Source organism: Xyrauchen texanus, chromosome 7 (assembly GCF_025860055.1).
Source record: "Xyrauchen texanus isolate HMW12.3.18 chromosome 7, RBS_HiC_50CHRs, whole genome shotgun sequence".
Classification (NCBI taxonomy): Eukaryota; Metazoa; Chordata; class Actinopteri; order Cypriniformes; family Catostomidae; genus Xyrauchen; species Xyrauchen texanus.
In genome coordinates, this window is record NC_068282.1 from 47,289,485 (window position 1) to 47,302,607 (window position 13,123).

Sequence of the window (13,123 nt, forward strand, 5' to 3'; positions counted from 1 at the left end):
CATCACTTAACAGCAATTGTGTGATTTAATCCGGCTGGGAAGCAATTAGACCCAAACCTCAAGGGCAGCACTGAATGAAGGTAAGTGGCAAGGAGAAATGGCTTGTGATTTTGATTTGAACATCTGCAAGTATCTGGAAATGGTGGATGTGGACTGCTATAAGAAACTGGCTTCCACCTTACCTCTAAGGGGCCCCAGGTGACTAGTTAAATAGACATTATCTACAAACTATCTAACCAATTTTTTTCCCCCTCATTTGTTCTCATTAGTCACATTTGAGTAAAAAATGTCCACAAAATGGAAAGAAAAGTGTAGGCTATAAACTGCTTAAATTGTCTAAATCTTTTGATTTGAAAGTCCTGTTAGACAGACATTTGTGGCCATTGTGTTGTGCCCCTATATGTTTCCATCACGAGCATCACATTTTTAGATGTTGTGCCGAGTTAAAAAAAACGTGCATTCCGTTTCCCTCAAAAATGCATCCTCCAAATTTGTACCCATTTGGCAAGTAGTTTTTCTTGATACAAGCATAAGTCTTCCAAAATTGAGAAAGGTTAACTTGAGTAAATTGAGTTGGGTACAGTAATAAGAGAAAACAATTTGCCAATGGTGTAAAGAAATTAACTTAATTCAAGATATATTCGCTGTAAACAAGTCTTACTATTGTACACAATTTGACTTCTCAATCTTATACGGTGTGTACTGGACAATAAGACAAAAAGTCTAATTCAGGAACTCGTGCATCTGTGCCTATCTTAGAACATAACAATGGTTAGTGCTATATGTGTAGATGTTTATAAAGCTACATGAATGGAATCTTCTCAGTTAATGGACACCATCACTGACAAAGAATAGATAAGATTACACCATCGAGAACCAGCTGTTAATGGGTAAAGCTTGACAAGAATCTTCTGAATGAGACTGCTGAACTTATTTGACTGTTTAAGGCAGTACAAATACATATCTGCCAGAAGAATCCAGATCTGAATCTGAATGTACTGAGGAACAGTGTTCGGAGCAACACTGCCTTCACTTTATATAGTGCACTTCATCATTGTGACCGCAGGTCAGTCTGACTGCAGCTTGAAACACACTTTAAGAACAGGAAAGATAAAGTTGACTGAGCGTATAATGACTGTACGTGAGGGAATAGAAGCTGATTAAATTATTTTCTTTTGCTGAGAGGAGATCTTTGGGGACGAATAACACTCTTCATGTGCAGATCATGTTGAAGTCTTGTTTGAGCTTTATATTCTGACTGGATGAGCCGTTCAAAGCTGTTGTTAAAAGGACAATATATAACAGTTAGCTCCAGTCTAGGGATGCGCCGATGTGAATTTTTTTGCCAATTCCGATTTTAACCCCCCAAAAAACGATAGTTTGCCACTGTTTTACTTTGGAATTCTTAAAAAAATAATTTTTTTTCACTTTTAACAATAAATAATTTCCATTGTACATTGGATCTGTTGAACACATGACAGGCCAAAAGTTTAAAGAGAAACACAGTGAAAGATAAATAATATTTGAAAAATAAATAAATATGATAACATGATGATTGATTTGGAAAAAGGTCATTTTTGTACTTCTAAAACTTCTGTTTTTGCAGTTTAAAACGCAGCCTTTTGAGGTTTAGTAATCACACAAACCCATATTGTGATTTCTAATCTTAATTCAATCAATCGTGCAGCATTAATGGACATCATCCTGCTATTTCAGAATTCAAAGTTTGCTGGTTTCAAAATGTTTTGGATGATTTCCCTCATCATGTAGCCTATAGGTAAGTGTCACGTCCATTTATGACGTTTTTACCGTGAGAACATTGAATATTAAATAATAACAAATTTACATTACATGTTCTAAGGAGTGCCAAACCTTCTTCATATTGTGGCTATTATTATTTTTGGATTGTGCATTACCCATTTTACCATGGGTAAAGGGTGTTCGGAGGCTCTTAACAGAGAAAAATCGGCCTCGAGTGGCATATGCTTTAAAACAATGGCGGTACCAGCAATATGATAACAGATACCAATGTACAATAAAAAGTTACATTTATTTACAACAATAATCAGAGTAAACAATTATTCAACCACGTAAAGTGGTTTATCACCCTAAATGTAGGCTGTTTATGGTTACCAACAATGTAGCAACTTGGCACAAATATTATAAATGTGAGGTCACAGGCAGGGCTGGACTGGTAATCTGGCATAGTGGGCATTTTCCAGGTGGGCTGACGCATTTTGCGGCCATTGGGAGAACCGAGCGGGCCAGTGGGTCAGCCGCGAAAAGGCTGAGTGGGCCACGATAAGCTAAAATGATCCGCTGTGTTATGAAAAATCCCAGGCCGATTTCTCTTCCCAGTCCAGCCCTGGTCACAGGTATGCATATATCATCCTTTCACAGTGTGTGACTCATCCAATCAGAACTAACTAAACTATCGTTTTATAAGAGGTCTTGTTCTCATGGCTTATTGCTTTATCTTTGTACATCAGGGTATGGGATTGTTTTGTATTATTTAAACAGAGTATCAAGAGTAGTTAGGGGCATGTGCAACTGTGCAAGAGTCTGCTGGTTGGCAGAGCAGCACAGATCACACAAACAGTCAGACAAGACAGACTGGAACATCCTGTTGAATCATGGATCATAGTCCTAACTCTTTAATCTTACCAGCATGGAGCTGTCCATCCCATGTAGGTTTGTTTAAGAGTAAATGTCACTTTAATAACGATAGACATCTCAAGAATGTGCAATATATTGTGTTGTAAAATCGTATGGATTTTGCAGTGATAGCTTTTAGTGTGTACGTCAAGTTCTCCTTCTTTTGCTAAGGGATAGTTCACCCATAAATGAAAATCCTGTCATAACAAACAGTCGTTCCAATCCTGTATGATTTTCTTTCTTCCATTCAACACACAGGAGTACCATATATAAAATATCAAATATTGCGCACCGCTGTGAAGCTAAAATTAGCTGTGTGTGAGTGTGTGTGTGTGTGTGTGTGTGTGTGTGTGTAAACAGGGCAGGATGAATTCAATGACATTCATGATTAATATTCACTCTGTATATATTATATATTATTATATTATAAGTAATTTCATTATTAATACTATTTTATACTTATAATTATAACTAACAGCAACAACGACCATAATTCAGCAAAAATGAAGCAGAAATGTATATAAGTGATTTTAAATATGTAGGTTTTACGTGTGCAGAAATAAATGACACATGTACACATTTAATCATGTATTTCTGTAATAACAAAAGCTTTTTGTTATATATAGTATTTGTAACTTAAATGATTATTTCAGACTTTTTTATTCATAATCGTCCAATATACAGAAGTAGCATTAAAATAAAGTTCAGGACAAAATCTGTTGATATTTCTCACTTCGCGCTCATAGTTTTTAATTGATTACATCACATCCGGTTGGGCAGTCGCAAATGGTCTAGTCGCACAAGCTCAAATATTTCAACGCAGCCGAAGCTCCGAAAATGGTCGGAACCGTACGTAGCCTCCGTGCGACTCTCCATTGGAAATGAAAGACTTTCGGTCTATTGCCTGTTGTCTGTCAGATGCAGTGAAAATGTGGTTTGAATGATAAATGCATTTTCTTTCTTGTGAAATTTCCTGTAATTGAAACCGTTCTAAACAAATAGAGAAATGAATCACACCTCTGTGCAACTTTACCAGAGCAGTCTCCAGGCAGGTGTGACATAAAAATAGACCCAAGGAATAAACATACCTTGTGATCTCACTCCAAAGGGAGGTGGGTATCTGCTGATCCTTGACAGCCGTTTAAAATTTTGATCGAGGAAAATGGGGGCTGGTTTTGAAAATCTAACAGAATAAATATAAGGAGAGAGAAAAGGAGAAATCACAAGATAAGTTACAGCCTGTGAATAAAATGATCACATTTATGAGCCCGCATGAGAAACAGGAATAAGGAAGATATACTGATAACCAGTGGGGCATTTGAAAGGATTATACGGTTCATATTACCCATAATCCACTAGCTACCAGTGTGTTTATAAGAGATGAGCAAGGGAATGTCTAAAGAAGCCAAATATGGACATGTCCTTACATGCCCTAACAGTATTGGGGAAACTCACTCGTCAGTTAAAATTCAATCAAGCAACTGGTTTGAAAAAGTAGTTAGCTGCATTTATAAGCTACTAACAAAAAATAGCTAACTACACTGAAGCTATTTAAGAGGGCAATATCTTTTTAAAATGTTTCTACAACTTCAGGCACTTTCATATACCAGGAGTTGTTTCTGTTTTTTTAAACAAACAAATTTCAACTTTTTTCTTTTTGTTATATGAAGGTCTCATAAAAACTGAATTAAAAACTTGTTGCCAGACCTTCATCACTTATTTTTGGTACTTTTCAAATGCCTTATATATATATATATATATATATATATATATATATATATATATATATATATATATATATATATATATATGTGTGTGTGAGAGAGAGAGATAGAGAGAAAAATGTTTTACATTTTCATTCCAGTGATGTTTGAATAAAACAAAAGAAGACAAAAAAATTACGTAAATCATGATGCATTTAAATACATTGTTGGACATTGTAAGTAGGCAAATAAATAAACTAGTGAGAGTTTGTTTTAATGAGACATTACTTTCTAGACAGTGCTAAAATATGCCGAAAACACCCACATATATCACCAAATATCAGATTATTTCATTTATTTATAATGTACTGTAATAATTGCACTGTAAGTTGCTTTGGATAAAAGCGTCTGCCAAATGCATAAATGTAAATGTAAATGTAAAATATGACCTTGTAAGCAGGAAGTATCTTGCTGTGAAGAGAAGCACAAGCAGAAAGATGTTTTTTTTTACATTTGAGGTTTACTGATTGTTGTGAGACAGCAAATGTATTCAGGTACATAATGACATTCATGCATAATGGTGCATATCCAATGCATAAAAACCCATGATTTGATTAGCACACTATTAGCTCTGAAGCACTAAGCTAGCTGCTTTTTTACAAAATAGTCACTATGAGGCAAAATGCGCCAAACAGTCTGGGGTAATTTGAGCCACATATTTGTTCAAATAACTAACTGTTTTGTTTATAATGTTTACAATTAAAAGAGGACCTTAAAAAAAGGAACTTTTCCAAAGATTTAAAAAAGTAAGAAGGAAATTATAATTAATAAATAAATAGATTATACATTTTGTGGAATTTTATTCAGTGCATAACTGAACAAATTCAATGGTCAGCTTATCCCCAGATGGCTCATCTTACCCACTGACAAGGAGGACCTTAACCCTAACCTGTGGCTGGTTAACCCAATGGATCACTTTATTTTTTTAAACTTCCATCACAGACTCATTTTTACAATTTCAAGTGATAACAGACACCCGGAAAAAAAGGTAGCTCTATTTGACCTCTGTTCAATTTTTTCTTGTATAGGAGACAACATATGTAAAAATCGGCTCATCTTACCCCACTCTCCCCTAAATGGAATTCTACATAACGAAAACAGACAAAAGGAGTGATAAAATGAAATGCTCCAAGACTGTTTAACAAACTTGGAAACTATCTTGGAATGCCGCTAAACTGTTATTGAGACAGACAGAGAACATTTGAGGAAACCGTGTTTGCTCAGCTGTAAAGCAGCATGCACAATACAATGTGATGTAAAAAAAAAAAACAGCAATGTAGCATTTTGTAACGCTACACCACTACTTCTTGTGAAAAAATGGTTACTGGAAAAGCAACACTTTTCCTTAAACAGCTAAACTGCTGTCACACTAATGAGAAATGGGCTAAACTTTACAGTAAGTTTGTATACACTATAACAATGGTTAACATGAACTTAAAATGAACAATACTTTGAGCATTTATTAGTCTTGATTAATGTTAATTTCTATAATGAACAACAGTATAGTTGAACTAAGATTAATAAACATACAAAATCATTCAATCTTAGTTCATGATACTTAATGCATTAACTAATGTTAACATATAGAACTTGTATGTAAAGTGTTACCACTAACTGTTCAGTGACATGTATTTAACACCAACCACTAACTTGTTCTGCAAACTATATAATAAAATACTCTCCTTGTTTTGCCAGGAACAGCGCCTGTGGTGTAGCTGTAAATCTGCATTTCACAGAGAAACACCCACCCAACACACGCACACCTGACTTGATAGCACCATCCACCACAAACACGCTTTCAGTCAGGCTGACAAAACAACGCCTGCACACTTTGTGCACAATTTTCATGTCGTACAGAACTGCCCAACCCCTGGTGTAATGTACTAATGACACAGGTGGTCCAGTGTATTAGTGTTCTCATGAACGCAGGACTCTGGGCCTCCTCACGTCCCAAACGTTTAAGTGAAGGTGACACACACTCCCCCAGTTTCTCACCAGTTCTGACTTCCAAACACGTACACGAGAAAAGTCTGTGAACCGCTCATAATTGTCGGTATTGCACATATGACTACAAAAATGTGATTGGATATTCTCTGTCATAATAATAACAACACAAATCTCACAGGTCCACATTTTTAGTGAACAAATGAGTTAATGATAAAGTGAATATATGCATTTCAGCGAGAAAGATATCATGATAATTTGTATTTTATTAAGGGTGTTCAAAACAACTTAGGTACAGTATGGGCAACAACTCTGACTGAAGTTGTTTCTTGAAATCTTTCAACAACTTTTTTAAACACAGGCTTATGCTTAAATGCTTGAAATTAATTTTGTAGAATATAAATAGTGCCTGATAGCTATATGTGTACACCTTTCCAAACTAAGGCAACGCACTAGGGTTGCGCGGTATACCGGTACTAATGAAATAACGTGATACAAAAAACATTTAAAAAGGTACCATATCATAATATTTTTACATTTTGGTACTAGCCATTAGCAAAATGCAATCTAATGTGACAGTTTTGAGATCAAAGACCATTTAAAAGTAATAATAAAAAGCCTCTATATAGCCAAGTGTGATCATTAAACAGCAGAAGGATGTAATTTAATGAAATAATATACAGTCAAATGCGCTGCACCCCACAGTATAAGAGGTGCCTCTCTGCCCTGTCATTCCCTTCACACACACACACACACACACACACACACACACACCTAATGCTTGATTTTCATGCGGTGTGTCCAATAGTATCCATTTGCAGAGCCACAGATCAGTGTGTTTAGTGTACACACGGCTGTGAACTCTCAAAATGACCATTTTCACCATTGCAGCTCAGAGATTTCAGCTCACGAGATGCAGGAAACTTGACATAAAGAATGAACCCTTCACATACAGGAAGAACTTCAAATGTCTTTTCAAATTAAAAGTGCCGCTGAAATGACAGCTCTATTCAAGTGTAATTGAAGAAATTACAACAGAAAAATATTACAACTGCGTAAATGTGTAATATTTAAAGCATTCCAAATAATATTCATAGTAACAGTGATATAATATTAATTGGTTAAATTATTAGTAGGGCTGTCAATCAATTACAATTTTTATAGAATTAATTACATGGTGTCTCGATTCATTAATGGCGTTTAATCGCATTTACAAATATTTGCTGAGAAAGCCCCTCATATAAAAATTACTCAGTATATAATAATGAAATAATGATACATAGTTACAGTGAATAAAAAAAGTCTACACACCCCAGTTAAAATGCCAGGTTTTTGTGATGTAAAAGAATGAGACAAAGATAAATCATGTCAGAACTTTTTCCACTTTTAATGTGACCTATAATGTGAACAATTCAATTGAAAAACAAACTGAAATCTTCAAAGGGGAAAAATTAAAATTAAAAACCTTACAATGACCTGGTTGCATAAGTGTGCACACCCTCTTATAACTGGGGATGTGGCTGTGTTCAGAATTAACCAATCACATTCAAACTCATGTTAAATAGAAGTCATTACATACCTACCATCATTTAAAGTGGCTCTGATTAATCACAAATAAAGTTCAGCTGTTCTAGTAGGATTTTCCTGACATTTTCTTGGTTGCATCTCAGAGCAAAAGCCATGGTCTGCAGAGAGCTTCCAAAGCATCAGAGGGATCTCATTGTTGAAAGATATCAGTCAGGAGAAGGGTACAAATGAATTTCCAAAGCATTAGATATACCATGGAACACAGTGAAGACAGTCGTCATCAAGTGGAGAAAATATGACACAACAGAGACATTACCAAGAACTGGACGTCCCTCCAAATTTCATGAAAACATGAGAAGAAAACTGGTTAGGGAGGATTCCAAGAGGCCTACAGCAAAATTAAAGGAACTGCAGGAATTTCTGTCAAGTACTGGGTGTGGTACATGTGACAACAATCCCTGTATTCTTCATATGAATGGGCTATGGGGGAGGGTGGCATGACAGAAGCCTTTTCTTACAAAAAAAAAACATCCAAGCCCGGCTGAAGTTTGCAAAAACAAACATAAAGTCTCCCAAAAGCACGTGGGAATATGTGTTATGGTCTGATGAAACCAAGGTTGAACTTTTTGGCCATAATTCCAAAAGGTATGTTTGGCGCAAAAACAACACTGCACATCACCCAAAGAACACCATACCCACAGTGAAGCATGGTGGTGGCAGCATCATGCTATGGGGAATTATGAACAGTTCCAAATACCAGCCAATTTTGGCACAAAACCTTTAGGCATCCGTTTGATAGCTGAAGATGAAGAGGAAGTTCACCTTTCAGCACGACAACAACCCAAAGCACACGTCCAAATCCAAAAAAGCATGGCTTCGCCAGAAGAAGATTAACGTTTTGGAATGGCCCAGCCAGAGCCCACACCTGAATCCAATTGAACATCTGTGGGGTGATCTGAAGAGGGCTGTGCACAGGAGATGTCCTCGCAATCTGACAGATTTGGAGCACTTTTGCAAAGAAGAGTAGGCAAATGTTGCCACATCAAGATGTGCCATGCTAATAGACTCCTACCCAAAAAGAGTGCTGTAATAAAATCATTAGGTGCTTCAACAAAGTATTAGTTTAAGGGTGTGCACACTTATGCAACCAGGTTATTGTGAGTTTAAAAAAAAAAAACATTTCCCCCTCAAAGATTTCAGTTTGTTTTTCAATTGAATGGTTCACATTATAGATCACATTAAAGGTGGAAAAAAATCTGACATGATTTATCTTTGTCTCATTCTTTTACATCACAAAAACCTGGGATTTTAACGGGTGTGTAGAACATCTGTATCTTTAAACAGTTCAAAATTATATATATATAATAAAAAAATATTCAGATAATTAAAATGCATTACATTCTTGTGGCAGAAGAGTTAATCATTAATAAGACAATTAAAAAAGTGGCTTTAGAATACAATGTATTGTTTTCTACCATATTATTGATCATAAGTCAATCATTGTCACACAGTTCACAGCAATCCATTTCACAAGTGAATTTGTCAATCAGTTGGAGATTTATTATGAGGGCTTGTTTAAGGACATAATGGCGTAGTGGGCTAAAGCACTTAACTGGTAATCAGAACTGGTAATAAGATTGTAGGTTCGATCCCCACAGCCACCACCATTGTGTCCTTGAGCAAGGCACTAAACTCCAGGTTGCTCCGGGGGGATTGTCCCTGTAATAAGTGCACTTTAAGTCACTTTGGATAAAAGCGTCTGCCAAATACATAAATGTAAAATGTAAATGTAATGAACAGCTGTGTCAGACATGCTTGTGTAGCGTCTCGGGTGCGTTGCGTCATAAATATACATTTTATAGGTCACTGTGTCAAGTTAAATATAGTTTAATAATTAGAACACATCTTGAGATCTCTTAGTTCGGATTTGCGCTCCATCAAGTGTTTTGAACGCAAGAATGTAACACGTGTTTTCATGTAATGAAATATTCTGTATATACAGTACTGTGCAAAAGTTTTAGGCACATAAGACGTTTCACAAAAACATTTATTTTAAGATGGTTATTAATATCTTCAGCTTTAGTGTGTCAATAGGAAATATACATTTTAGACTCCCAAACATTACTTCTGCAAATAGAAAAGATAAGAATAGGAGAACAGGGAGCCCTGCAACAGATGTAATGGCCCCCACAGAGACCCCCACTGAACATCGGGTCAGTCTGAGAATACATAAAGAGACAGAAGCAATTGAGACAGCCGAAATAGACAGAGGAACTGTGACGAATTCTCCAAGAAGCTTGAAACATCCAATCTCCCAACAACCAAGAAAATTGATTTTAAATAAATTGATTTAGCTTTTTTATATTTACTGCACTTTTTATGACATTAACTGATAAATTAAAACTATTTATGTCATTATTTTTGTAGACATCCTCACTTTGCAACATTTTTCGCAAGTGCCATAAACCTTTGCACAGCACTGTATACGTGTCTATATATATATATATATATTAGTTGGAAAGTATTATATTTTCATTTGATTAAAGCTGTACAGTATGTATTGATTAAACACAATTTGATCATAACATTTAATTAAACATTTAACATGCAATCCAGAAATAATAAAAAAAATACATTATTTGTATCGAGTTAGTATCGATACCGAGGTACCAGGGCCAGTATCGTACCGAAGTCAAAACTTTGGTATCAGAGCAATACTACTAAGTACACTAAGGACTAAGGACTAATTTGAAAATGGCACTTTTGTTTTCAAAATGCTCTTCATCCACACATTTCCAAAAGTTGGTTGTCCACACTGAAACGTTTGAAAACATTAAAATCCGTGCATGCAATAAACAAACAAAAAAACAAATGCCATTCCATGTTCAGTCTAAAACGCAATTGTTGTCGCATTCCATCGCCGGACAGCAATTTTGAGTAAACTTTCCGTCACCTTTGAAGGAATGCAATGGGAAGGTTGTACAAAGTAACATTTATCTTTAACTATGCTATCAAAGTGAATATCAGGCATAACAACACCTCTACAACATGGGCCACCATCTTGATTGTTTTGGGTTGAATGGATCACATGACCACGTCACTTGATCGTTTTAGAATATCTTTGTTTTCCCAGTCCACACCACAACACAAATGTATTCATTTGGGACAGCATTTTCGAAAAGCTTTGTTTTTGTGGACGGAAGGCCAAAATGTAGGGAAATTAATTTGTTTTTAAACGAAAACATATTGTGTGGAAGTGGCCTAAATTTTAGTGTGTAATGTGTCCATATTACTTACACAGTTAAATTGGAGCAGATAGTACAGGAAAAGCAGTCAACAAGTGTCCGGCATATACAGGAACTCCTTCAATACTGTTTAAAAAGCATCCCAGAATGCAATTAATGAAATTGGCTGAGAAAATGCCAAGATTGTGCAGAGCTGGAAACTAGACGAAGACTTCGAGAAAGCTAAAATGTAAGATTTTGATTTGTTGATTTCTCGTTTCTACATAATTCCTATACTTCCATTTGTGTTATTTCATAGCAAAAACAACATTTTCACATTCTAAAATATAACAAATAGCAATGAAGGAGTGGGTGTGCCCAAATATTGGACTGGTTCTGTATATGTCTGATCTGACGTGCCATACAAAAAAAGTCCTAAAAATGCCAACAATGGGTTGGCATTGAGTCTATTAAAAGTGTGTGGTTCATTGGTGTTCATGGGATGTTACCACAGAATAAGACACAAAAACATTGCTGCCAGTTTCAAGTTCACTAAATAGGCAACTTCCTGGAATTTCAACATCATTACTGGAAATCTGCTTTTTGAAGAGGTTAGTCAAAAGAGGTGCAGTAATGTTTTGATCTTTGGTCAATGACTTCCCCACTGTATCAGGAAATCCAGTTTTCTTTATTTTATTTATTAAGAATGGGACAAAATATGTATGTAGCCTATGTGTGTTTCTCACAGATTATTACCCATGAAGCTCCACAAGATTACTCCATTACTTTTTTATTTGAACATCTGTTAAAATTATGACACTAAAATGTTACTTATGTTGTTTGTTCATATTTAGGCACAATACATGTGATTCAGAGTGAATTAAGGTAATCTGGGATATTTGAGAGAGAGGGAGATGTAAGGAGATTTCAAATGAAATATTAGTTTCATAGGAGACGTTTGTGAACAATGCCACTGTATAGCACGGTGTTTGCTCATTACGTTTGCCAACTTAAATCTAGCTGGTAAGTGACACTGCAGTTCTCCTTGTATTGAAATGCTTCATGCCATTTTCTGTAAGCAGCTCCCAGGGCACGTTCAACAATGCGTGTCAGATGCTAATTACAAGCCTAACTAGATGTTTTAGGTTTAGTGTCTAAACAAACATTGAAGATGTCATGGTCTATTTAGTGTTCACATCTGACTCCATTTAGACTTGAATACTGTCGGTTCTGTATCAAGAACCCAAAGTCAGAACAACAATCATGTGATCTGGGTTGCCCCATATTTCACAACTCATCTTTATTCAATAGAGCACTTTCACATGAATGCTGGGTAATTTCTAAAGAAATAAAACAAACAATAAAAAGGTAAAACTAAACGCTTTTACATTGACAGCTGTACAGTGTATGAAAAACAGAATTTGAATACTCTGTTGGACTAAAACTAATATATGGACTTTGTTAAAATAAGTATTTTTATACACATATTTTATTAAATTAAAGGAATATTCCATGTTAAGTAAAGCTCAATTGACAGCATTTGTGGCATAATGTTAATTACCACAAAACATTATTTCAACTCGTCCTTTTCTTTAATCTAATAAGAATCGCAATTGATATAATGAGAAATAATGAGAATTTTTTTCAAAACTTACGACCTTTTAACCAATTAATTTATAAAAAATGTACATGACTTTTCCTGTCGTTCATGATTACTGGATAAGGTTTTTAAATAAAATCATATTACATAAAGGTTGCACTTTTCAATTTCCATTGTTTTTATAGGCCTTGAAATTACTATTAAAAAATGTCCTGATATTTCAAGCCTTCACACGACAACAGGAACCCGGTCAATAGCGAAATGCTTGTAGTGAAAATGCAAATAAAAAAGAAGAATATCTGTAAAAGCAGCTGAAGACTTTGCAGAATATTTCTTTTCTGGTTTAACCACACAATTTGAACCACAGATCGCCAATAAAAGCCTGAATTCGTGGGCAAATCCGAGCTAGC

The 13,123-nt window shown here is 35.4% G+C and overlaps 1 protein-coding gene across 1 annotated transcript in view; it reads right to left on the reverse strand.

The window, feature by feature from the left end:
- Positions 1–13,123, reverse strand: part of st3gal3a (ST3 beta-galactoside alpha-2,3-sialyltransferase 3a) — a 95,090-nt gene that overhangs the window by 26,647 nt on the left and 55,320 nt on the right. The window contains 1 exon segment of the mRNA XM_052131062.1: positions 3,744–3,838. Coding sequence (XP_051987022.1) covers positions 3,744–3,838 — 95 coding nt within the window.